We start from the raw sequence: 24,254 nt of genomic DNA, 5'->3' as shown, positions 1-24,254 counted from the left end.
TTCACTTTTTGTGTTTTCAAAATGCATCATACTGTTTGTTAGATTTTTTGTTTATTACTCTATTTTTTCCCCAGTTTTTTTCTTGCCAATATACAACTTCTATCGCAGCGCTTAACAGTCATGCTGAGGAAGTATGAAGATAGAATAACAAAAATTACTTAGACTAACTTAACTTAGACTAGCAACACTTGAAGTCAGTAGAATTAAAGGCAAGTTTCTAAGCTTGTATTTAACTTTTCAAACTTAACAAAATAGTTTTCACATAAAGAAAATAGTATTATCAACTAGAGCTGGATGTTCTCTTTTATAGCAGTAATACATTTTTTGGTATCCTTTGGCTCCTCATTACATGGCAGATACCAAACAGGCACCTGCTTAATCCATAACAAATGAAACCATAGTTTTAAACTGCGGTTAACGCTGTGCCACATGCTACGTTAACACCTTCAGAGGAAAGCGGGACCTTTTCAGTCACATGAACCTATAATTAGACAGGATTGGATATTTTTGCTATGATTGACAAAAGAGTGACAGTCTATCATCCAGTTTACACAGAACAAGCTTTTTTCAGAGAGAGCACAATTTTGCAATTTATGAGTCCTAGCCACAATTGGCTTTAGCATTGTTGAGATTTAAAACCTGCAAACCTTTATTTAATATGAAGTTAACAAAAAAATGTGTCAGTTGTCCTCGTAATCTCCAAGAAGGTCCAAGAATACCCCAATGATGTAACCCCTTGTTAAAGAGGTGTTAGCTTGGAAGTGAATGTGCAGTCGTTAAGTAATACAGTTACTATATATATATATATATATATATATATATATATATATATATATATATATATATATATATATATATATATATATATATATATATATTCATAAGTGTTAAGTGAAGAGGCAGATTTTAAGGCTTTATTTTGAAGGCAGACAGTGACTCAGCTCTCTGGACAGACAGGTGAAGCTCATTCCTTGAAGCTCATTGACAGTACTGAGAATAATTTTGTGGGATGATGGTGAATGACTTGGTGTGTCAGTGGAATCTTGCACAGTGCGAGTTTTGATTACTAATTACAATTATTGCGGTAGGTGGAGGCTGGTCCCTTTTTCAGAGTTTGACAATTGATGTGTCTACCATGATGTGAACGCGGTGTTGTGAGACAACTTCATAACTTCATTAGCCTGAACAGATTGAAAGAGGCATGGAGTCCCCTGTGGGAAGGAACAACCAGATCCTGCTGATTCTCTAAATGAGAACCTGCATCACTGAGTCAGATTAACAGCATGAGTAGACAATGAGAGCTGGTTGTCCTGAACCACACAAAAACTTCACGCATTGTCAGTGTGATCACAGCATTTCCTGGGAGATGACAAAATCTCAATGTGGGGGATGCATCTTCAGGTGTGTACACCAGTAAGTGATAAATTGACATCTATAATGAGATGGCTACCAGACAAAAAGAGATCTGAGCTAAAAGACTGTCTATAAGGGAAAAAGAAAAAAAAAGAGTTGTGTGTTATGGGCCTAATTGTGAAATAAGAAGATTGGAGGCTATTAATTTAATAAGTGAGTGGGAAAAAGAAGGGGAAATATAGGCAGGCTAAGCCTTGAGGGACTTTGTGAAGCATTATATTGTGCGTTATGTACGACTTTGAGATATTTTTTTTGTTAAATATTTCTTCATAACTTTTTAAAAGTCTGATTGTGTGATATGACAGCTGAGATATGGTAAAATATGTCTTTAAAATGGCTGTAAAGAATAATGCGTATTCTTGTTACTTGAAGAACTGTTTCCAAAGAATTATTGTGTAGTGTCTTATGTGAAATGTACAGTAATGGGGGTTACTGGTTAAGCCCGATGATTTAGAAAATTAAAGGTTCAAGCTTCAAACCTTAAGACTACTATACATCTATTAACTGTATGTTGGGAGTTTTGAATGAAATCATCTGAAAAAATAGAAAAGGAAATCAAACTAGATTGCCAGGGTTGTGGTGAATACGGAGCCTTTCCAGGGACACTAGATGTGAGGATGAAATACACTCTGGATGAGGGAGCCAGTCTCTCTCTGTCTCATGTACACTTGTGTGCAATTGGGAGGGAACCTAAAGAACACACAATCTGAAAATGAGAAACTTAACCGTAACCTCAGTTAAGAAATTTGTTTTTTAGAAATTACTTTGACTATACTCCGGAATGAACAGCAGACCGTTACAGTGCAACCACATGCACACACAGTTTTGCAATTGCCAATTTACTTCTTGGCATGTTTTTAAAGGGAGGAAACCTGAAAACCCAAATTAAAACCACAATGAGACTGATCATGCAAACCTCCACACATATCCAACTGGGGATTCTGTAGCTGTGAGGCGCCAGTGCTATATCCCGTATCTGCCTAAAAACTGCCTATATTCCCGAGCAGAAAAAATATTTTAAAAGGTATCTTTAATATTCAAGCTCTATAAAATAATCATACAGTATTTCAATTCTCTACTCATGGATTAACTGACTTTAAAAGAGGATGTGTCATGTTATGTTGTGATTCTTTTATTGTCACTGTGCAGAATGTTTGATCATCCCTTTTCTCTGTCTGTTGTGGGAAATCTCCTGCAAGTTATTGGCATCATTAGCCTCTGTTTCCCCACACTCTGAAACCTAATGCCCTTCACTCTCCCTGTGATGTGCTATTATTAAATGTCCCAGATTGTCAAATTGCGCCATCCTGGTTGGAAAAAAAAGAAAATCACTTACAGGGAAGGATAGCAGGATGTCAAATATTGATTGATGAAACCTGACATACCTTGGTGTGCCATAGTTTTGGGATAAGAAGCCCACTAGCAGGAAGAGCCATGCTAATACTATAAGGTGGTTTAAAAACTGCACAGAAAATACTAAAATTTATATTTATGGGTGAGATTCATGCTCTCATTTCATGTTATTTTTTGTACATACTATAATGACTATGAGGTCCGCTTTTTCAACAAATATTGTTAATTGCAAAAAAATTATACTGCTATATAAAATTCAGGAACATTAGTCGGCTTTTATATCCCAGTAGATGTTGACTGCCATGAAGTGTCTGCGACTGAAAATATCCTCTACTGATGCAATACCAAGCCTGATATTTAGTCACATTTTGTTTCTACTCTTCCTTCAATCCTTAATGTAGATTTTGTCCCTCCAGTAACAAAAATGGCATCCATACAAACAGCATTTTCACAAAATACAGTAATTCCCTGCTTTATCGCTGCTCGAATCTCGCACCCCCGGTTTATCGCAGAATTGCATTTGCCACATAACTAATTTGTTTGGCTGATTTTCCCGGTCTCTCGCGGATAGCACGATAGACCAAAAAACCCATAGGGAATAGTTTTATGTTAAAATAATTAAATGTAATTATAAATATATCGTTATTAATCATAAAATTAAGCTAAATATTAATACAGTACAGTACTGCATACATAAAATAGCACTAGGCTGCTGTCCTCATGATTGTGTTTACAAATTGTTTTTGCCTTTTAGTATATCAGACATACAGTAATCCCTCGTTTATTGCGTTTTTTTCATTTATCACGGACTGATACACTAAAATGCAAAAACAGTGTTTAAACACAATCATGAGGACACCAGCTCAGTCATAGTATGTCAAGTCTTATGAATTAAATGAAGAGCATAAGTAATGAGAAGGTGAGAAGCAAAAACTAAAAAAAAAGTAAAATAAAAAACCCTTGGCCAACTTGGCCAAACCTGAAATGATAATGAGATGTAAATATTTAAGGTTACACTTGAATGCAAAGTCCACTGTTAGAATGGATGATTTGTGAGTAGTGGGGAGCATGAAACACTTTCTAGTGCCTGTATGTTATAGTGTAATATAATTATTACACTATATATTATATAATATAACAAAGTGAAATTAAATCAGCATTAGAAAATATATCAGATAATAAATTGCACAAGCTAATAGCTTGCAGCCATGTATGTGTACATATGCACATTAATGACACGCACAAAAAACAATATATGCATGTGCAGTAGCTGACCTTGCATGAAATAGATTCTGAAAATATGTTTTCCTGTCGGTAGAAAAACAGTGGAAACTGTTTTGAAATAAGATTTGAAATGTTGTTTTTATTCAAAAAGAAATCTCATGCTTCTGCCATAACATGCACATGGTAGAGTCATAATTGGGTGTCAAAAGCATGAATCCATGCACTTAACTTGTGTCCTTTTGTCAACAGTTCAGGCTGGTGGTAGAGGTGTGGTGGTGGGAGAAATGCCGACTCAAATTAGTTTCATGAAACTGACAACAAGTTCAGTGTACTTCAGCAATGTTCTGTAATTAACAGTTTTCTATAGAAACCAAAAGAAAATACAGGACAAAATGGTGGAAAGCAGCAAAGCAGGCAAGAAGAACTGGAAAAAGGCTTTATTTAAGTGAGTATTAATGGGCAACAGTCTATTATGTCATTATGTGGCATGACAAGGCATTATGTGGCATTCTAATCATGCATTACCCCAACCCTGTTCTAGAAGTAAAACTTGCCCTGCACTTTTTCTGAGTCACTTAATCAGTTAATTAACAGCACTTTCTGTGTTGTGTGAGTGTGTTACTGCAGAATGTGCAGGACTTTGCCCTACTCCAGGACCAGGGTAGAAACTTGTGAGTTATTAACGTCATGAGTACATTGTAAATGAACCCCTAAAGTGGCCAATTGTTAGGCCACATTGATAAGTATGTTTGAGCTGTATGATTATAGGCATCTTCTTAAATCTGATTTAACTATCTGATTTAATTATTCAAGAGTGCTGTGGTAAAAGTAGCCTGTAGCCTTTAACTATAATGTGCACCTCTTGTTCTTGAGACTTATTCACAGTTTGCATGTACAACTGTAGATTAAATATATTATGACAGATTTTTAAACAACTATATATATATATATATATATATATATATATATATATATATATATATATATATATATATATATATATATATAGAGAGAGAGAGAGAGAGAGAGAGAGAGAGAGAGAGAGTCATTTGAGAATCTTTCTTAGTCACGGAATATACAGTAGTAGGTAGAAATAACATATTAGAAATAAAAGAGGTGTTATTTTTATTATCAAAGCCAGCACTTGCTACAATGTTACAATTTAGGTTTTAAATGTTGTATCAGGTTTTGATTTTATCAGATATTTTATCAGATATTCTTACAAACCACAGTCTGCTTTAGTAAGTCCTAAATTTTGACTGTCCTAAAATACGTCCAAGTAGAACTCAACATATGTTAGTGTGACAGTGTCTTTCATTAGATAGATAGATAGATAGATAGATAGATAGATAGATAGATAGATAGATAGATAGATAGATAGATAGATAGATAGATAGATAGATAGATAGATAGATAGATAGTGCAAATGAACAAATTACAGTTAAATAAGTATGTATACAGTACAAATAAAACACAAGGCAGTGGGCGGTGAATATGTGCAGTAGCTATTAATTAACATTATTCAATAAAAATGACACAATTATCATAAAACATTATATACAGTATGTGATTTTTCCCCAAACTGTTACTAAAGAAATGGAGGCATACAATTGTATGTCGTCTTTTGTTGAGATAGCATTAAAAAAAAATTCACTTGATTTTAATACGCTTTACATGAGGTGGAATAGAAGATAAGCCCTGCTATAGTGCACTGACCTCAACCCAATGATAATTTATGATAAATTGGAACACCGACTGCACCCCAGGCTTCCTCACCTTACATTTATCACCTGGTATTACTAATGCCATTGTGGCTGAATCAGCACATATCTCCACAAGCACACTCCAAATCTAACCTTCCTAAAAAAGTGTAGGTTATTATAGTAGCAAATGGGGACTAAATTCGGAATAGGATGCTCAAAATACACATTAAACTTATAGTCTCCACAAATTCTTTCCATATATGTGCATACATTGCCCAGACAATAACATTATGACATTATAATATTATGATGGTGGTTGAATAACACTGATTATCTCTTCATAATGGCACCTGTTAGGGTGGGATAAACTAGGCAGCAAGTGTACATTTTGTCATGGATGTTAAAAATTAGAAAGCATAAGAATTTAAGCGTGATTAAAGCTAAATTGTGACGGCCAGACGACTGGGTCAGAGCATCTCTGGTGTTCCCAGTCTGCAGTGGTCAGAATCTATCGAAAGTGGTCCAAGAAAGTACCAGTGGTGAACCAAAGACAGGGTCATGGATGGCCAAGGCTTATTGATGCGCGTGGGGAGCGAAGGCTGGTCTATGTGGTCCGAACCAGCAGACAAGCTCCTGTAGCTCAAATTGCTGGAGAAGTTATTGCTATTAATGTTTGAAAGGTCAGGACTGCTTTTGCAGCAGAAGTAGGGGTTAAAACAATATTAGGCAGGTGGTCATAATGTTATGCCTGGTCAGAGTATGTAAGACTATAAGAATTATTCAAATATACAGTATGTAAGAAACATGTATCTGTAAGGCTTATAGTATCTACCGTATTTTTCGGACTATAAGCCGCTACTTTTTTCCCACGTTTTGAACCCCGCGGCTTAAACAACGAAGCGGCTAATTTATGGATTTTTCCTGGGTTTTTCTCGGTTTCACAAACTTCAAGCCAAAAAACTGAGCGACATAACATTAGACCAATGAAATTTTTGAACGGAAACGAAAAAACTAGCTGCACGGCATCGGAAAAAACTTCCATCGGTGGTGATTTTTAAACGCACGACGATGCCAAAAGAAATACTCTCAAGAGAAATAGTTGTAAAAGAAAGGAGGAAGACAGTGAACAATGAACGCGTTGAGTCTGGGTCATGGGAGAGCTCGCTAACTCCAGTTGCAACAGAAATCATATAAGCACAGACAGGTTTCCAAAACGAGGTCCCTTACGAGGGAAATATCAAGGTCCGTGACGTCGGAGTGACGTGGGGCCGCCTTCCCGTGGGCTCACCACCTGCAGGAGGGACCGTAAGGGACAGTGCTATGAGGATTGGGCAGCAGTCGAAGTAGCGACCCGAATACGGATAAGCGGGAGAAAATGAATGAATGAAGGTTTCCAAAACTCGTGCTTTTTAATTTTTCTTGGCAACAGCGTTACGGGTTAGTCAAAGAAACTTAGAAATGAGCATCAGAAAATAATAGGGACATATTCCTCGGTCTTGCACACATGCAGTAATACCGGGAAAATGCGGCGGCAGGCTATTCCCAAAATGCCGCTCTGTTCTTAAAGGAGCCACAACATATTTCACCTGTTACACCGTGTAAGAGACACTGTCTTTCGTTAAAGCCTGTGTGAAGTTCATTAGTTTCAGTGGCTTATAGACAGGTGCGGCTTATTTATGTTTTAAATAAAAATCTTGTCAAATTCAGTGGGTGCGGCTTATATATGTGTGCGCTTAATAGTCCGGAAATTACGGTACTTAGAAAAGGTTTGCATCCAGATGTGTTCTAGAGATCATTAGTATTACAGATCTGGTATGTGGTTATATTTTCCTGTACCAATCTTTGTCCTGTGATGCTTCTAGGCCTCTCCCAATCTTCTATTCTTATGTCCAGTGGTTAGACATTTTCACCAATTGGGGAGAAAAAAAAATATTTTCCAACACTTGAGAACTTTACCTCAGGACTTGCGGTTAATAAATAAATCATTTGGGGAGAGGAAAGAACTAAAGAGCACCACTTAAACAATAATTACCAGATATTTTGTGCTGAGATTGCCAGTTAATAATTGATGAACTCTACTACCCCGACCCACATCGATGCAGCGGCTGTATTTATATGCAACGGGCTACCTCCCAACAAGCACTTTGAGTAGATTGCTGGTGCACTTCACAGACGTCAGTGGTCATCATTTCGATTGGAGCTGTCTCCTGAATGCGTTGGTGGCTGCTGTGAACAGTGTTTCCAGCACACTAATGTTACTATCAAGCACTCTCCATCTGCAATGAGAGCACCAGAGCGAGGGCCGGCCCTCATTATGGGAAGTAGCTGATCTAGAAGAGTTAGCATTTAGTGGGGTTGCATTTGTGTTGATGCGAGGCTACGGTGGAGTGGAAAGGTATAAAGGTATTTGCTTCCAAGCAAATGGATAGATGGTTTCCTACTCACTCTGTCAAGATTTCGGTCTCCTGGGATATTTGATTCCACAGAATTTTGGATTAAAGTGTTTGATCAGCTGCACTCAGATGGAGGAAGAACATGGTATGTGGATAAGCTAGGCATGCAGTACATTTCATTTTATGTAAGATTGAATAAAACAAATAAAATACTGGACCCAGATTGTTTAGGTGTTTAGTTTTGCCTTTAAAAACTGTATTTATTATTTAAAAAAAAGGAATAAATGCATTGATGTTTAAGCTGGGAGTGAATTGAGAGGTTATCCCACAGACAGCTTGTGTGGTGTATAGTCAGCTTCAGAATTATTGCCACGCTCTGTAAAAAAAAATGAGTAGAAAAGTATTAATGTAAAATGAGGTTAATGTACTTTATCTCACCCTGAAAATATAAGAGAAGTTTAACCAATAATTGAAGTCAGTTTATTCTAAGGGAAAAAAGACCTTATCAATATTTAGTACTCTTCCTTTGCTTATATGCAGTCTGCAGTTTTACTGCTTTAATGCTTGATGAGAATACAAAACAAGGAATCGTTGGATTGTGATGTTTGGTTGTTAATGGTATCAGCTTCTTAAAAAAGAAGCAAATGGAACAGGACAAAATAATTCTGAAGATAAATATAAAACAAAATGTTGTATTTGCCTAGCAACAGTACACAATATTTGTGTCATACTTGTACAGTGTTGGTTTGGCAGCTTGCAGGTTATTAATAAAAACCCTTTAATGAGATCAAATAACAGTCTTCATCCAGCGGAGATGGAATAGGTGGGTGTCGGTTTTTAGAAAATGAATTGTCATAGAGATTTGTCTTTGTTTTATTCAACAAATGGCATCCCTCTGCATGTTACACCTCAAATGAAACTATTATTTGTCCTATCTATTTAGCAGAGCATCCTCAGGAACAACTAATACAATTCAGGTGTGCTTAGGCAGTGAAATCTTTACTCTACCTCAGGACTGTATCTGACTCCTGGTTTAACTGCCAGTAAAAAGTAAACAGATTTCCAACAGGTGGCAGTGTTTTCCAAAAGGGCACTTAAAAGTCGTAAGAGATGCGTTGCAATTTGGTGACTCACTAAAACACCCACTATAAGCGATCTCTAACGAGAAAACATTACAGGACACTATGAGTCAGCATGCGAGCAGAGTTTGTGCTGCTTTCCAACGCATACTTCAGCAACCTGATTATTGATTTTGAAGACATTTTCCTAGAAACCATCCACCGTATATACAAAGAAACACAACAATCTTAGACAAGCAGGTATATTTCAAATATATATTTATGGATATAGGGTTGTGCATGCAGGTCTTAGGTGAGGAAATTCATGAAATTCTGTCTATTATATGATTCCACTTATCTCACACATACACTCACACTCAACCCTTCTGTTGTCTGGAAAAAGGTTTCGAAGCATCTCACAACCAGAGTGTGTAACAGTTTCTTCCCACAAGCTATCAGACAACACAAACAGATCAGACTAATAGATAGATAGATAGATAGATAGATAGATAGATAGATAGATAGATAGATAGATAGATAGATAGATAGATAGATAGATAGATAGATAGATAGATAGATAGATAGATAGATAGATAGATAGATAGAACTTTACTGTCATTGCATTGTACACAGCAATAAAATGCAGGTTAGCATCTACCAGAAGTGCAGATAAATTTGTAAATATATGTACAACAAATAAATGTAAGGGTTACATGCATTGAAAAATGTGCAAAAGCTGTTAAGCAAGTACAATAAGAATATATACAGTACAGACCAAAAGTTTGGACACACCTTCTCATTCAAAGCGTTTTCTTTATTTTCATGACTATAAAAATTGTAGATTCACACTGAAGGCATCAAAACTATGAATTAACACGTGGAATTATATATGGAATTATATACATAACAAAAAAGTGTGAAACAACTAAAAAATTTGATATTCTAGGTTCTTCAAAGTAGCCACCTTTTGCTTTGATTACTGCTTTGCACACTCTTGGCATTCTCTTGATGAGCTTCAAGAGGTAGTCACCTGAAAAGGTCTTCCAACAGTCTTGAAGGAGTTCCCCGAGAGATGCTTGGCACTTGTTGGCCCTTTTGTCTTCAAAAGGGTTCAGTTTACCCCTAAACCATCTCGATTGGGTTCAGGTCCGGTGACTGTGGAGGTCAGGTCATCTGGCGCAGCACCCCATCACTCTCCTTCTTGGTCAAATAGCCCTTGATGCCTTCAGTGTGACTCTACAATTTTCATAGTCATAAAAATAAAGAAAACTCTTTGAATGAGAAGGTGTGTCCAAACTTTTGGTCTGTACTGTATGTATATAAGATCTATAGATGAAAACGAAAAATTTTTATATGTACAAGATGTGTATATGGCACAATATATGTTAACAAATATGATTTATTCAAATTGACGTTATGAGATATGTACATTGTATGTACAATGGTGCAAAAACTATACACAGTTTACATACAGACGGTATGAGAATGATTAAAAGATTGTCTAGGCCAGGGTTCACCAACATGGTGCCCGCTGGCACCAGGTTGCCCGCAAGGACCACATGAGTAGCCCGTGGGCCTTTTCTAAATATAGCTCACCATAGCGCCACTTACTACTGAGCTGCATCTATTTTTTTTTTTTGTTGCTATTCCTTTTTAAATCACACCTGCATTGGGGTGAATTTGAAAATGGCAATATTTACATATAGACGACTATATATATATATATAGTTAATTAATTATTATAATTAAAATAATAAATAAATAAATTAATGATAAATAAATAATTATCATTAATTAATAATAATAACATATAATTAAAAGTAAAATGATTTTTACTTTTTTATTATTTTTTACAAAAAAATATTTTTTATTTATTTATTTTTTACAAATTTATTATTTCAGAAGTGTGTATCAAACTGGTAGCCCTTCACATTAATCGGTCTCCAAGAAGTAGCTCTCATTTTCAAAAAGGTTCGGGACCCCTGGTCTAGGATATGCTGTTAATTTACAATTATATACACTTCTAATTATACAGAAGTGATACAGAATTGACAGATTGGTGCGGAACTGCTTAATGATCACTGGCAGTAAGCTTAGCATTAGTAAACCGTAAGTGTGATAGCAGTGCAGTGTAGAGCTTTGTAGGGTGATACACACACTCACACTCAAATGAACACCTTGCAACATCACACTAAAAAAACCTGCTAGACAGTGGCTTTGCACTTTATTCCATTCGCTCTGTGTACCGCTTGGTGTTACACTGTCATTGTTCTATTGTTGTTGTTTGCATAATTGTCATGTGCATACATGTACTTCATTAGTATTGGTTGTCTAGTGTAATTCTTTTGTTGTATACACAAAAGCACTTTTGGTCTTGGAGGAACATTGTGTGGTATATGGTTGAAATGACAGTAAAAGCCACTTGACCTGATTCTATTATAGAACCCTAAAAGGTTCCTTCAGAGTGACTTTGAATAGTAGTATAGATGCCCTCTGTGTTCTTACATTTTTCCTATCTACCAAACACATGCTGGTAAATTAGTTGTGCTGGATTGTTTTAATTTCCACTATTTGTTTTTGGTTGTGTGTGTTCATGGTGCTGTGCAAAGGACACTGGTGTAACGTGAATGTGTGTCCAGGGTGTATCCCTGCTTCACACCTAGTGTTCCCAATTACACCCAAGCCTGTATAAAGTGGTTCCTTAAGATGAATGAAAAGATCTACACTCTTAGAATAGTTTCAGTGCTCACAGGTTACAGTGCTTCCACAAGGACTCTATTAGGGTCCCACTCTTAAACAAATCTCCTGTAGCATCCTACATAGCTGTAATCTGTTTTTTGTACCTATGTAAGGGAAATAATACTCAGATCAACTTAGATCAACATATGTTATTGATCCCGAAGAGCAAAGATTTGCCCAAATCTTAAAAACTGTATCTCAAAAATCTTGTGATTTAGGGTTCACACCGGGGTGCAAAGTGTACCTTTGCTGTATGCAAGATCATAGTTAGCTCCCCCTCCCAATAGAAAAGGGAAAATATACAGTACAAGAATAACTACTCTGTATGCAATGGCCCCCCATTGCAATAAACCCCCCCCCCCCCCAGGCACCGCATAAACTGCATCCCCCATTTTTTTTTTTTTCGTCTAGGTTCACAGCCTCATACAGACAAAATATGCACTCCTTATATCGGTATAACCATTATATAATTACTTGTCAAGGAAGAGGTGCTAGAAATAACTTTCTGTCTAATGTAATTATTTATACAGATAGTTATAGACATATCAGGTATCTCAGGGAGTGGATCAGTTTTCCTTGTGTACCGCTGTGTGGTTTATGTGTGTGCGTGTGTGTGTGTGTGTTTTATCTTTGAGAGACAAAAGGTGCCCTGCCAAATCTTGTCAGAGTGTATGTTGATCAGAAGCAGACAGAGCATGCTATCAGCCTGACTGAAAGTTACGGCCATCCTCTAGCCATCGAGGGCAACCACCAGGAGAATTCTGATCAAGTATGACACTTATAATAATGGTTCAGGACAGTCAAAGTATAATAATGATGGAATGATGGATTTCTAATTAAAGTTGACCCAAATCTCAAATTCTCTTTGTTTTTTTCACTGCTCCTAAAGCTGATTCAAAAGGAATAATTTTTTTCCCTCTTAACCCTGACTGGTGTTTGTTTCCAAGCCCTTTGATGTGAGGTGATACAAATGCATCCTTTAGCCTATAAATATGGCTCCTGCTCCCAAATGGTGTCGTGCACTGAGTCACGGATTTCATCTTCGTTCGTAGGATCGGTATAGTTCTCAGGAAGAGGGGAAGGGGTGGGTAGCTGCAGCTGGATGAGAACTTCGGCTTAGAGAACAATGCTTTCCATCTCTAGAGCAGGCTCCTTTCCGTAAGACTTCCTGTCCGGATCCCTCCCACACACAACTTCGTCGCTAAGCCAAAGACAAACTGGAAGGGGAGGGGGATGGTGGATGAGGGGGCACTTGGCCTGTTTTTCAGGAAGTCAAGGATAAACTAAATACTACTGCTGAAGTAGCTCCAGCATTAAACACTTGATCACAGTGAAGCTAGGCCAGGTTCTGATGGAGGGTACATAATGGCAAATGTTAATCTTACTAATCACAATTGAAGCGGATATTTTGCTGAAATCGTTAATTGTACTTTAATGCTAAAATATTGCACTAGAAAGTGTTATTTTGAACGGTTCAAAGCACAAATGAAAGGATTTAGACAATATGTGTAAACGTATTCTTTTTTTTTTTTTTATAAAATCTTAGTCTACACAGCTCAGCCAACTTGTTTCTCAGTTACATTTCTTTCTTGTTATTTGCTTTAAAAGATTTTAATACCAAAATTCTAGATCTAAAAGATTCTTTCAAGCCGAAGGACCTGCAAAAAAAGCAAGCTTGTGGTAAATTATAAGTGAAATAATATCAATATCAATCAAGTACATTTCCTTTTGGAAATTGATTCTCTTGTACAAACATTGATGCCAAACGTTCGCTTTAAAGACACAGCAAAATGGAAATCATAATGCGTTTTACGTCCGTAACCTAATGCATTATTGAGTGAAACAGGATATTCAGGCAGAAATCATTGACCATTTGATTGGATTGCGCAAAGTGGGCGTGTCCAAACAAACATGGAGTCCGAAGTCTATAATTATAGTCATAGAGTCATAGAAGATTTCTCTTGCTAGATAATACAATTTTTCTTCTTGAGTAAAGTCATGAGACATCTAGAAGGAAGCTAATTATGCATTTAAAGATATGTTTACCCAAAAAAATAAATTATCATTTGTCATTTACTATGATGAATCAGGCACAAAATCAGCAAGGACCTGAACTAACAGCATGGGGGGTCACATTGGGTTTAAGTAGTAATTATAGTCATTGTGGTGGAACTGAAAAAGAAATGAAAATAACTATGCAGAATCAGAATGGATTCTCTTGTATGTCTTTTACTGTTTCTCAATGTTGCCAGGTTCACAGTGTTGGAGAACTGGGCTACTTTTGCTGCCAGCGGTTAACCAGGGTTTAGGCACTGCTTTGGTTTATTAGCTACTAAACATTTTACTGAATAAACCATAAATATTTGCCCCTTTTAGAATTGAGTAAAGGGTTTTAAAAGTATTCACCAGCAAGACAACAATCCAAAAGTCAGGAAACGAAGGATGTTTTGAGCCCCATGGTTCCCAGATGTTATATGAAGGCAGTTAGTATATCCAGTTACCAGATTGGATGCAGTTATAAAGCCAAACAGTGGCTGTATGAGTTATCAAAGATATTTGCGAACACTCGAAAGGGACCAACTTTTAAGGTGGAATCTTTTTGACTTCTTGACATAGCACTAGGTCTTCATTAAAGAAAAATTCCAATATGAATGGCTTTTAAACTTTCGAATTAACAAATGCTCCTCAATGGTGCCCAAGATTTATTTTCTAACTAAATTATTTTTAGATTTTTAATTTACATCTCTTTGGTGTCAGTCATGTTAGCCTATTTTCACCACTTGTCACTGTTTTGTACATTACACACACCATTCAAGCATGTAATAGTGGCACCAGGGGTAATTGGGCCTTGCTTAATGTCTACAAAAAAAAAAAAATGCAGCAGCACTTTAGTCCTTTTGGATGAATCCCAAAACTCCAACTGATTCTTCAGCATGTGAAACATAACAGTAAGTACTAATTCTTATCAAACTAATTAAACAATCTAACTAATAAAATTATCATAATACAATGATCATACTATTACTATAAATAATAAACAGAAACCACAAATATAAAATTTATCTTTTGATCAATTAAATAAACAAAGGGTGCAAATAAAACTCTTCAGTGAATACCTTGCTTAAAAAAATAACTGTAACTCAGGTCAGTTGTTGTCTATAGCAGCATTTTATATATATGTGTGTGTGTGTGTGTGTGTGTGTGTGTGTGTGTGTGTGTGTGTGTGTATGAATGTACGTTTGCCCCCTTCCTAATTTCTTATTATTTGCATGTTTGTCACACATTAATGTTTCAGATCATCAAACTAATTTAAATATTATTCAAAGATAACACAAGTGAACACAACATGTAGTTTTTAAATGAAGGTTTTTATTATTGAGGGGAAACAAAATCCAAAACTACATGGCCCTTTGTGAAAAGGTGTTTGCCCCCCTGTTAAAACTGTGGTTTATCACACCTGAGTTAAATTTCTCATGCCACACCCAGGCCTGATTACTGCCACACCTGTTCACAATCAAAAAATCTCTTAAATTGGACCTGCCTGACAAAGTGAAGTAGACCAAAAGATCCTCAAAAGCTAGACAGCATGCTGAGATCCAAAAAAAATTCAGAAACAAATGAGAAAGAAAGTAATCAGTCTGGAAAAGTTTATAAAGCCATTTCTAAAGCTTTGGGACTCCAGCGAACCACAGTGAGAGCCATTATTCACAAATGGCAAACACATGGAACAGTGGAGAACCTTCCCAGGAGTAACCAGCCGACCAAAATTTACCCCAAGAGCACTGCGACTACTCATCCAAAAGGTAACAAAAGACCCTACAAAAACATCCAAAGAACTGCAGGCCTCACTTACCTCAGGTTAGGTCAGTGTTCATGACTCCACCATAAGAAAGAGACTGGGCAAAAATGGTCTGCATGGCAGAGTTCCAAGATGAAAACCGCTTGACAAAAAGTTTAACTTTTGGGAAGGTGTTTGTCCCATTACGTCTGGTGTAAAAGTAACAGCACATTTCAGAACATCATACCAACAGTACAATATGGTGGTGGTAGTGTGATGGTCTGGGGCTGTTTTGCTGCTTCAGGACCTGGAAGACTTGCTGTGATAAATGGAACCATGAATTCTGCTGAAAATCCTGAGTTAGAATGTTTGCCATCTGTTTGTGACCTCAAGCTAAAGCGAACTTGGGTTCTGCAGCAAGTCAAAATGAAAAACAAAATGAAGACTTTGGAGTGGCCGAGTCAAAGTCCTGACCTGAATCCTATTGAGATGCTGTGGCATGACCATAAAAAGGCGGTACATGCTTGAAAACCCTCCAATGTGGCTAAATTACAACAATTCTGCATAGATGAGTGGAGCAAAGTTTTTCCACAGCGCAGTAACAGACTCAATGCAAGTTATCGCAAACGCTTGATTGCAGTTGTTGCTGTTAAGGGTGGCCCAACCAGTTATTAGTTTTAGTGGGCAAACACTTTTTCACACAGGGCCGTGTAGTTTCGGATTTAGTTTTTCCTCATTTCCCTCATAAAAACCTTCATTTAAAAACAGCATGTTGTGGGCTTTTTTTGTGTTCTCTTTTACTAATATTTATTAGTAATATTATATAATATTAAGTTTGATTATCTGAAACATTAAAGTGTGAAAAAATAAGAAATCAGGATCACACTACTGTGTATATGTATGTGTGTGTGTGTGTGTGTGTGTGTGTATATGTATGTATATGTATGTATGTATGTATATATATATATAACATAGTCTTTAGATTTTTTTTATATTAATGTTTGAAAACATAAAAAAAAGGGTTCTCCTATAAAGTGCCAGTATTTGTAATTGACCAACTCTTCCAAGAATAAAGGAAATATTGCAACAAAAGTGCAGTTGAAAAGACAGACATGAGATACACTTTATAGACAAATGTTTGTGGACACCTGACTATAAGATTCGTATGCACTTTTTAAACATCCCATTACACATTTAGTTGATTTTTTTTTTTTCTGTTATAATTACTTCCACTGTTCTGGGTGGATGTTCTACTAGGTGTTGGAGTGTGCTTGTAGAGATCTCGCTCATTTAGCCACAAGGGCATTAGTAAAGTCAGGTACTGATGTAGGATGAGGAGGCCATCAGCGTTCCAGTTTATCCCAAAGGTGTTCAGTAGGGTTGAGATCAGGCTCTATAGCAGATCATCCACCCCAACCCATGTAAAGCAAATCTTCATAGAACTCGCTTTATGCACAGGAGCATCATCATGCTGGAACATGTTTGGGTTTCCTAAATGAAAAGAAAATTTTATTCTACAGCATTCAGACATCCTATGCATTTGTGTGCCCACATCTTTGGGGAATAACCACATCTGTCTGGAAAAGTTAGGTATCCTAATACTTTTGTCTATGAAGTGTAATGGATGAACTTGGTCCAGCATGGAAAATATGCTTTCGAACTTCTGAAGTAGGCACTGAAATCATGCTTTGTGTTTGTTTGCTATTGGAATCGGGTGAAAGAGGAACTCGGTGGTATCGCCCGGCCCTGCTGAAGGCTGAGGGGCCTGAGAAAGGAGGAGTCAGGCCACTTCCTCTCTACGAGCTGCTGTTGGTTTGCATACAGTTCCCCTGGAGGAATGCTCGGTATTTTAGGGCAGTGAACCCGTGCTTTACTTTTTATTGTTTTTCTCGTTCCTCGCGCGTGCTGTGATGAAGAGCCGCTAAACCGATACACGGAGCTCGAGCAGCCGGTGACGATGAGTCGCGCGCTCAATCGTTGGAGCGGAAGTTGTTCAGGAGGAGCGCGCGGGGCTTTTGCGTAGCGGCCCGTTAACGGCGCTGGCGCGCGCGTACACACACACACACACACACACACACAAACCGTCATGGGCCAAACATCAGTGTCCAGCCTGTCTCACGGAACCACTGGTGAGTGTATGAGTGAAGTGTGTCTGTGCGCGTGCATGCATAGTTTACGCGTTCCGACTTGAAGAAAGATTTTCTAAGTCACCGACTGTCATTAATAGGAAAGTTTGGCTGCGTCCCAAACCGCATATTTGCGCACTATATAGTTTGAGAGTAAAACTGCACCCACCCAAGACTTATTTGTGACAGTAAGTCGTGTGACATCCTTCTGCTGCGAGCCAGCTTTTGTTTTCGGTTCTCGACTTTCTGAAAGTTTTATATAAGTTGTTTTTTGTAACAAATTCAACTCAGCAGTGTACAGACACTTTCATTACTAATAACAACTTGTGTGTGTGTGTATGCATATATATATATATATATATATATATATATATATATATATATATATATATATATATATATACATACATACATACATACATACATACATACATTCGAACATTGATACATACATATACATTGCCTGTCAAAAGTTTAAAAACACAGTCTTCAAGGCTTTTATTTATTGTATTTATTTTCATTGACACATACATGTTCCTTTTGTTTATATAGGTCATTTAACGGCATGCATATTTTCGAACTTTGTTTTCACTGAAAAATCTTCTCTTAGCACGAATACCAGCTTTACACACTCTTGGCACCCAGACAGTTAGTTTCTCCAAGCTGAACTGCTTTTCCATGGCTTTCAAATGTGTTCTTGGTTAGAGTTGGAGATTTCTTTCTGACCTTGCGATCCAGTTTATCCAAGAGCAGTCCAATAGATTTAGGTCCAGTTACTGGGCAGGTCATCCCATGATAAATAACACTCCAGTCGGCTTTTTGCTCTCTAACGCTTACAGAACTTGGATACATGCTTTGGTGTCTTGTCGTATGGTCAAGTTGGTTTTCAATTAACCTCAGTTAAGATCGATGTATGGCGATGAAGTATGGAATGTCAGCCATGTTGGTTCAGTATTCCTTTCATCTGGAATTAGTCTCCAGCCTTCGCTAGTCCAAAACATCCAAAATAAAAAAGTGCTAGATTTGTTACGAGGATATAAAAAAAAAGAAAGAAAAAAATATAGGTCCAAGCAAAATAGAAGAATAATAAGTGTCTTTTCCAAAATATGACCGTGAAACAGACGTCTGTGGATGTTTAAAAGGCACTACTGTTTACTGTATTCATGATATAAGATAGAGCTCCACAATTCTCGCTCCACAAGGAAAATGTCAAAACAACTGTACAACAATCTTTTTTTGGTGACTGGTGATTAATTGTTATAGTCAAAAAACAAGAATAAGCTTTCACGAATGAGCAACATTAACCCACTCATTAGTAATTTTATACTACTAATTATAGGCAGATGAAAAATAGGTTTCAAAGATCCAGGTTTGCCGATGACTCTGAAAGTAAAGCTCGGCGATGTCGTCCTTGAATAAGTGGCGCTTTGAATTGCCAAATGCGGTAGCACGAACATTCAAATAGGGTTGGACATTTACTGCACTGCCGCCTCTGATTTCCCTTCTTCTTCCTCTGTTGTGCTTTTCCTGTCCGGCTTCTATATTCTCTCTCGCCTTTTGGCGGTCTGCTGCAATTCTTTACAATATATAAAACAGAGTTTTGGGACCTTTTGTCAAAATAGCCAACCCTGTTCGACATCCTTGTGTTGGCATTAAACAATTATTTAGAAGATTTTTCTCTCTTTTCTGGCATAACACATTTTGTGTGCCACCTTTAAATACCAAAATGTTTAAGATATGTAAAAGATGTGAGATATATAATATTTGATTAATGTTAATACTCAAGTCAAGTTTATTTCTATAGCGCTTTTCACAACAGACATTGTCTGAAAGCAGCTTTACAGAAATCAACAGTCAGGGTGAATGGTGTGTATTTATCCCTGATGAGTAGCCATGGCAACTGTGGCAAGAAAAAACTCCCTTTGATGTTACGAGAAGGAAACCTTGAGAGAAACCAGACTCAAAAGGGAAACCCATCCTCATTTGGGTGACATCAAGAGTGTGATTAAAGTTTTTAAACAATACAGAACACTGGAGAGTGAGAATTAACATGAGTGCTGGATTGTAAGATTATGAGTAATGATCTTTCTATAGTCTTTTACAGTCATTTGTGGTTATAAAACTAGGAGCTACTCAGCAATTCATAAAATAGCTCAACATTTGCGATCATCACAGATCCAACACCAGCCTCTCCATGCCAGAGCCTTCAAACACTCAAAGAGGTCCAATGTCAAAACTCCAATTGGCGCTGGTACGTCTCTAGATAGTTCGGGATGTTTGCGGGGTCGGCATCTACTTCTTTTAAGGTCTACAATCTTTATAAGGTGGGACGTGACTGGGGCTGGAGCAACCTCAGGGTGCCTCGGGATGGGATTATACTCGTTCTAAACTGTTGATGTTTCTATAGTAACAGCTATTTTACACTGGCAGGTATCCTGGACAAGCTACATAATCGAAGACCAATATGATAATGTTTCCTGTGGAGAAATTTAACTACATACAGTCTGTGTAGACCGTTTTCAGATTTCCACCATGAAGAGGTTGTCAGGTCAGACAACTTTTGGATTCTATTTAACATAGCTAGCCCAGAAAACAACAGTTTACAGCTTCTATAACGTAAGTGATTAAAGGAACGTACTTGTGTTACAGACATTTCACTTAGAACTATATGTAATGGATAATCAAGGCATGATATAATCATTACATGGAGGCAAAAGCCACCCAGTGTGAACCGGAGTGCATTAAAATAGGGTAAAACCCACCTAACTGTGGCTTATGGCACTTACACCTTGGTCATGTTCCAGCAGTGACAAATTAAAGTTGTCACAAATGTTTGACGTGTGAAATGATCCAAATGATAGTTTATTTTTTAGTTTTGTTTGCAGGTTATTAGATCTAGACCTCTGTCTGTCTGTCTGTCTGTCTTCACATCTTTACATCTTCACTTCTAACCCCCATCAACAAATACTGAATCAGATAAAAAAAATAATTAAATAAATAAAAAAATAAAAAATAATAAAAAAAAAAAATTGAGAAAGTCATTAGACTAAAGTGCAATGCCATTTTCTTTAGGAAAAAATGCGATTTGGCTAGATTTCATAAGTGGCGTGTTTTTTTTGTTGTTGTTGGTTGGTTGGTTGGTTTTTAAGATATTGATATGATCCAGGCGGGATTTAACCTTTTATCAACACAAAAAGACGCTGTCCTTATCACTCTAATGGGGTAGGTCATCAAGGACAATTATAAACATTACAGTATCTTTCCAATCCTTAATGGAACAATGTGGTAAATGAATCGTTCGCTTCTCTTGTTTCCACTCAGTGTTTATTTATTATGAACTGAAAGTGAGATTAGACAGAAAATGGAGGCGCAAAAAAAAAAAAAATTCCTTTCCTTGACCTCATAAAAGCCTCAAACAGATTCGTTATTAATATAATTGAACTGCAAAGCAAAAGCTGGATGAGAGTTTAGGGAAAGGACAAGAGCATTTCATACACAAGAAAAAGAATGTGTCTAGATATTGAGAAGGGGTAGTGTGACTGATCATGGACAGAGAAACGATGTTATGTTTGCCATATAGCTGAGGTATATCATTTGATTTGTGTTCGAATGACACTTAACCAAAAGAAATCACACCCACATCCCACCTCTTCCAACAGCCTCTCTCATTCGACTCCCTCTATATTTAGTCAGTGAGGCAAGCCAATAGTATGACTAATCTAATAAGAAACAGGTTGCCATGAGAGCACTGATATGAAAGACACATTGGAAAGCACTTCAGCTGAGATCTCACAGTCATTCTCTCTCTCTCTCTCTCTCTCTCTCTCTCTCTCTCTCTCTCTCGCTCTCGCTCTGACTCTCTGTCTTCCTTGTTTTAAAATTGAATTTTTTAATAGTTTCCATCATATTTTAATGTTCCATTATTTCGAATGGTTAGTTGTCTACGGAATCACGTAATGTGCGAGGAAGGATGTAAGCTAGAGTTGTGTCTTTAGCAATATGTGCAGTGGGGATACTCGATTTGTTGACGTCAAAGAAAGATGTCATGTTTTTTTTTGTACACCTAGTTTATAGCTTATAGGCAAATATAGTCAAGCTGTTTCTTAACCTGATTTCGACATAGACCTTCAGCAGCTGCTATTCATGATCATCCTTTCAGATGGAAACTAGTAGACATGTCATGAAGATTTCAGTGAAGGAATAAAGTCGTCTTGGTCTAAATCAAGCACATGGGTCTGGTTTTAAATTCCAAGCGGCTTGACTTGACTCATCTCTAGTGGAATCATAGGCCAAGGGCGTCCACGATCGAGCTGATATTTTGACGTTTGTTTAGAGAAGGTCAGGTGTGTGGTAGCGGTGGGAGCGCCTGGCATGCTCCTATAACACGTGCACGCTAATGAACTCAGTGTCAGTCCAATGGTAAGGACCAGGCTTCTCAGATATGTGCCAGTTGTAGTGTACTGCTGATTGTGAAGACGAGGTGGGGGGTTGATGTAGAGCATTTGTGTCGTCAGCTTCATTACTGTAGACTGAAAGAAGCCGTATGTCAGACGGTGTAAATAAGAGATCCAGACTCTTGGTTCATATGTAGTGACAGTGACCATAATTAATATCTTAAATATATGTATAGGGAAAAATATCTAAATATATATTTTCAGGGCAGGTGTATTTTTGAAATGTTTCCATATTTAAAAAAAACACTGTGAATTGTCTCAGTAAGGTGTTTTTTCCCTTAAAATATGCCTTTCTATGTCTAGACACTACTCTACTTCAGAATGGATGTTACAGATGAATGTGCGCATTCGATTTTTGTAAAATTAGGTTTTTAATCCAACTTCAGGACAGTTCCGATCCCCAAAAAGAGCATGAGAGCTTTCAGCTCGTAAAGCTATTGGATCATTTGCTTGCATTGTTTATTTAATTCTTTATTTAACACATTACAAAAATGTTACAGTTTAGAGACTTTTGTAGACTCGCATCAGAACCTAGATGTGGATGTCACTCCATATCTCCTGACTATTCAATCACTCATCTTCATCTTAGACAGTGTCATGATGGATCCTATCTATGGAACACTGTGAGTGAGGCAGAAATACACCCTGGAATTAATCCATTATGCACCTTCACACCTAGGGACCATTCAGCATAGTTTATTTAGATGAGAGGAACCCTGAGAACATGTAGGAATCCCATGTGGACCCAGGAAGAACTTGCACAAAGATCTGAGTTCAGACTGAATCCAGAGACCCTGGAGCTACACACTGTCTTGTTTTCCTCACTGTGTTTGTGACATTACATTTAATCTTGTTTTAAACAGATCATGTTTGAGCTCTTTAGGATCAGCCTGAAGGTGCTAATGCTAGTGTACCTCTTTGGGAAATGTAAAACCTTTGGTAAAACTTTTACTGTTGTTATTGCGTATAGTTATTGTGCAGGCTGTTGATTTGGCTGGTTTTGTTCATAATACTGCACTACATGGAGGGTCGTACTTCCGCTTGGGTCATAAAGATAGTATAGGCTTGTAAACATAGGGTTTAGATCAAGAACATATTGATATCCCTGCTATTGTCTGTCTGTTGCTTTCTATTGTGACTATGTAGAATTTGGCAGACATCTTCATCCAGAGCGTCTTACAACTAAGCAGTTGAAGGTTAAACAGTGGTGCTGAGTTTGGTGCAACTCGATCCTGATCAGTCCAAAGTCCTCAGTCTTAATCAATGAGCTTCCACTTTTCTATAGGATTTTTTAGTATATATATATTAATGTGCATACTGGTGTTCATTTCTCGGCCCGATTAGTGATTAGCTTTTAGTCTATGACTTTTACTTTAATACAGAATGTCACGGTACTGAAAGTCAGGAATTTGCCCCCATTCATTTAATCTATTCATCAGATTTGTATGGGGTTTCTTTACAGTGGATGGACTGGAAAAATCATCTCTGGCCAACTGCGATGTGGTAGTCGGAGGTTCGCAGTCCGCTCAGCTGAAAGGGAAAGGGAAACTCTCCTCTCTAGGCAAAATCTTCAAACCCTGGAAATGGCGAAAGAAACGAACCAGCGATAAGTTCCAGGATCTTTCCAAAGGTAGATGATGCCTCCTTGTCAGTATTATCTCTGCAAGAGGACAACATTTACTCTTTCTTGTTTCTGTTTTTTTAGCCTCTTTCTAAACATTAACATTAAGAATATTTTGTTTGTGACAAATCTGGCTTCATCTCTCTTATTTATATTATATAAAGAATGCCTAAATATATAGGCAGGAATATACCATTAATCATCACAATACATAACATTTATTATTTCTGAGGTTTTGCTAAAATAGTGCCTAACTGTGTTCATTTACAGAAGAAGGTAAGAGTCAAACAATTTGGGAGATAAAAACAGATTATGTTCTTGGGTATAAGACTTACAATACACACAAATCATAGTTTATTGACTTTAATTCAAACGAGTCATGTGCCTTTTAT

General features: G+C 37.2%; 1 protein-coding gene across 8 annotated transcripts in view; it reads left to right on the top strand.

The window, feature by feature from the left end:
• Positions 1-24,254, top strand: part of phactr2 (phosphatase and actin regulator 2) — a 279,098-nt gene that overhangs the window by 229,408 nt on the left and 25,436 nt on the right. For 4 of the 8 annotated variants that reach the window (XM_083538536.1, XM_083538540.1, XM_083538539.1 and 1 more), the window contains one exon: positions 23,704-23,871. In XM_083538536.1, coding sequence (XP_083394662.1) covers positions 23,704-23,871 — 168 coding nt within the window. Of the gene's footprint in view, positions 1-7,813; positions 8,232-17,372; positions 17,791-23,703; positions 23,872-24,254 lie in introns of those variants that run through there. The other 4 variants (XM_083538538.1, XM_083538542.1, XM_083538541.1 and 1 more) reach the window with 4 other exon arrangements.

This window comes from Silurus aristotelis (genome assembly GCF_946808225.1).
Source record: "Silurus aristotelis genome assembly, chromosome: 4".
NCBI classification, from domain to species: Eukaryota; Metazoa; Chordata; class Actinopteri; order Siluriformes; family Siluridae; genus Silurus; species Silurus aristotelis.
The sequence above is the reverse complement of the archived record's forward strand: the minus strand, read 5'-3'. Positions and strand labels throughout refer to the sequence as shown.